Source organism: Tripterygium wilfordii, chromosome 5, assembly GCF_013401445.1.
Source record: "Tripterygium wilfordii isolate XIE 37 chromosome 5, ASM1340144v1, whole genome shotgun sequence".
Lineage (NCBI taxonomy): Eukaryota > Viridiplantae > Streptophyta > Magnoliopsida > Celastrales > Celastraceae > Tripterygium > Tripterygium wilfordii.
In genome coordinates this window covers 8,491,564-8,494,439 of record NC_052236.1, presented here as the reverse complement: position 1 = coordinate 8,494,439, position 2,876 = coordinate 8,491,564, and the positions used below count along the sequence as shown (strand labels likewise).

Here is a 2,876-nt window from a genome sequence, read left to right as displayed (position 1 = left end):
TTGTTATCTATTATTTGCCCATTTATTGTTCGAAAATAAACTATTTTCCCTTTTCTTTTTTTTTTGTGTAGCTTTCGATAAAATTCCTATAAGTGAGATGATTGGTGCCCTTTAGGACTTTGCTGATGAAGGTAGCCCAAATGATTGTCTATTGGGTGAACTTCTTGATAGTATTGGAGGAGGTGTTATTCCATCCACACATTCTTTAGAGAATGGAAGTCTAAATTTGACAGATGATGGGGCTACTTCAGGGACGTTGGATCGAAAAGTTCCCAGCACCAAATCCCAGCAATTGACTGTTGTTTTATCCGCATCAGCGAATCTTGAAGATGAGTCACCAAGTCTTTTAAATGAGCATGAAGAGATGCTCCGTGAAGCAATGACGACATATCTTGAGAAGGAATTTGACAAGGCATTGCATGGAGGCCTATCTGACTTGAGAGGATGGTGGACTCGGAAGTCATCCTGTTATAAAGACTTCTGTAGTCAATTTTTTCACATTGATATTTCTCCTTTAATGGCAAATGTTGTTGAATACTTGAATGACATTGATGACTTCCTTCATGAGGAGAATGACACTATCCGTTTTCCATCTTTAGAAGAAAAGCAAAAGTAGTTGGTTTCTTTGGAAGATCTTATTTCTGCTTGTATGCTTATTGTTTCAGACTTGACCAAGGAACGTTGCAACATAGAAGCAGAACAAAAAGAAGTTAGAATTGAGATTTATCGTCTAGAGAAGCGAGATAATGTTTTGTCTTCCAAACTTGGCTCCATTGATGAAAAAATGAAGAAAGAAAATGATGACCTTAATCAATTGAAGGAATCACATTCAAAGCTAGAGAAGCTCCATGTTAAAGATGCCACTACAACTGAGTCGATTGCTAGACGGAAGGCAACTTTTGAAGATGGATTTTATGGGCTAGCGAATTGGATCAAAAAGAATTAGACTTCTTTATTTATTTATTCCTATTCTTTGTCATTTCGATTAGCTTTTTTTATGTAATGAACATTCATATCAATGAATTCATTTGCTTTTTTTTTTTGAATGCTATAACTTGGCGCACCATCAAGTATGCACATATAAACAATAAACAAAGGTATTCTCATTAAAGAAAGGAACCTTAAATCAGAACATGAATGTATATTTTACATGCTTCGATTTTGTCATTTTGAAATGATAATACAAAGAAATTTTTTTTCCTTTTCATCGAATTTGAATGAACTTGGAAATAAAAGACAAAGTCTTTTTTTTATTTGGATTTGATTGAATTTGGAAATAAAAGACAACGTCTTTTTTTTATTTGGATTTGACTGGACTTGGAAATTCTCAAGCTGCCTACGTACTCCTTTTGAGGAGATCAAATCAAACGTAGTTCCATGCAAGGATATTTTTTTAACTCTTATTTTTGCGTAGACCGCCTTTTCGGGTTTTCGATCTAGCGAGTTTTTTTTTTCAATACCATTCATAGTTTATACTCATATGGGCAAGGAGTATTACAATTTAATTCTAAGCATAAAAATGCTTCAACAATTTTCCATTGATAGGTCCGATCCGTAGACCATCCTTGTCAATAATCTTATAAGCTCCATTTGTGTAGATTTCCATGACTACATATGGTCCACCCCTTTGGGTAGGAACTTACCCCCAGTCTGTCGAGTGATCACAATCGGTCTCTTTATAGCTAAGACCATGTCTCCTATTTGAAATGATCAAGGACGTATCTTTTATTGAAAGCTCCGGACGTACGAGCTTGATAACATTCCAGTCATTTTTGAGCTTCCAACCTCTTTTCTTCTAAGGACTCAAGTTCTTCCAACCTTAATTGAGCATTTTGCTCTGTTGTAAGGCTTTCTTGGATAGCAATCATGAGAGATAGAATTTGACATTCCAATGGTACTACTGCTTCAACGCCATAAACCAAAGAATATGGTGTGGCTTGTATTGGTGTCCGATAAGTTATTCGGTAGGCCCACAAAGCTTCTCCTACCCTTTCATGCCAATCCCTCTTTGACTTGGAGATAACTTTCTTTAGCAAAGTGTAGAGAGTTTTGTTATGCAAGTCCATTTGCTGTTGCATTGTACATGGAAGAATTGTGTTGGACAAAATGAAACTTTTGACAAAGTTCGTCCATTAGACTGTTATAGAATGGTTTCCCATTATCAGTAATGATACATCGAGGAACTCCATATCTATAAATGATTTGACCTTGGTTGAAATTGACAACGGTCTCTTTTTTAACTTCTCTTAATAGAAGTGCTTCCGCCCTTCTTGAGAAATAATCTGTAGCTGCCAAGATATACAAATGGCCAGCGAAAGATTTTGGAGTTATGGGTCCTACAACATCCAAACCCCAGGCATCAAAAGGCCATGAAGCAACAGTCAGATGTAAGGGTTCCAATGGTTGGTATATAAAGTTCGCATGAACTTGACAAGCTTCACATCTTTTAGCATGTTCCATGGAATCTTTCACCATGGTTGACCAATAATGTCCCATCCTTTTTATCCGAAAGTGAAGTTTTGGTCTGAACTGATGAGCACCACATATCCCGGAATGGGCCTCTTCCAATACTTGATCCGTTTTTCTTTACTTAGGCATTGAAGAAACACGCCATCAAAAGAACGGCGATAAAGCGTGTCTTTGTAGTAGATGAATCTAGAGGCACATCGCGAATTTCAATTTTATGGCGATGATTATTTGGTAACTTTCCATATTTAAGAAAGTCAATGATTGGTTGCCTCCAATCCTCATTTTTAGTTGTATCAACTGAGATATTATTAACTTCTGTTTAATCTTCAAGTGTCCATGATGGAATTACCCATTTTGAGAAATGGACATAACCACGATATCTTTATCGGAGTTAGCCAATATAATAG

The 2,876-nt window shown here is 36.3% G+C and overlaps 1 protein-coding gene across 1 annotated transcript; it reads right to left on the bottom strand.

The window, feature by feature from the left end:
* Nucleotides 1-2,052: 2,052 nt before the first annotated feature.
* On the bottom strand, nt 2,053-2,475 carry LOC119998573. The gene has a single exon (XM_038845921.1). The coding sequence runs from the start codon at nt 2,473-2,475 to the stop codon at nt 2,053-2,055; it is 423 nt and encodes a 140-aa protein (XP_038701849.1).
* Nucleotides 2,476-2,876: the final 401 nt, after the last annotated feature.

What these genes read in the sequence shown, in the direction of transcription:
- LOC119998573 (XM_038845921.1), bottom strand. Translation starts at nt 2,475, where the DNA reads ATGGTGAAAGATTCCATGGAACATGCTAAAAGATGTGAAGCTTGTCAA.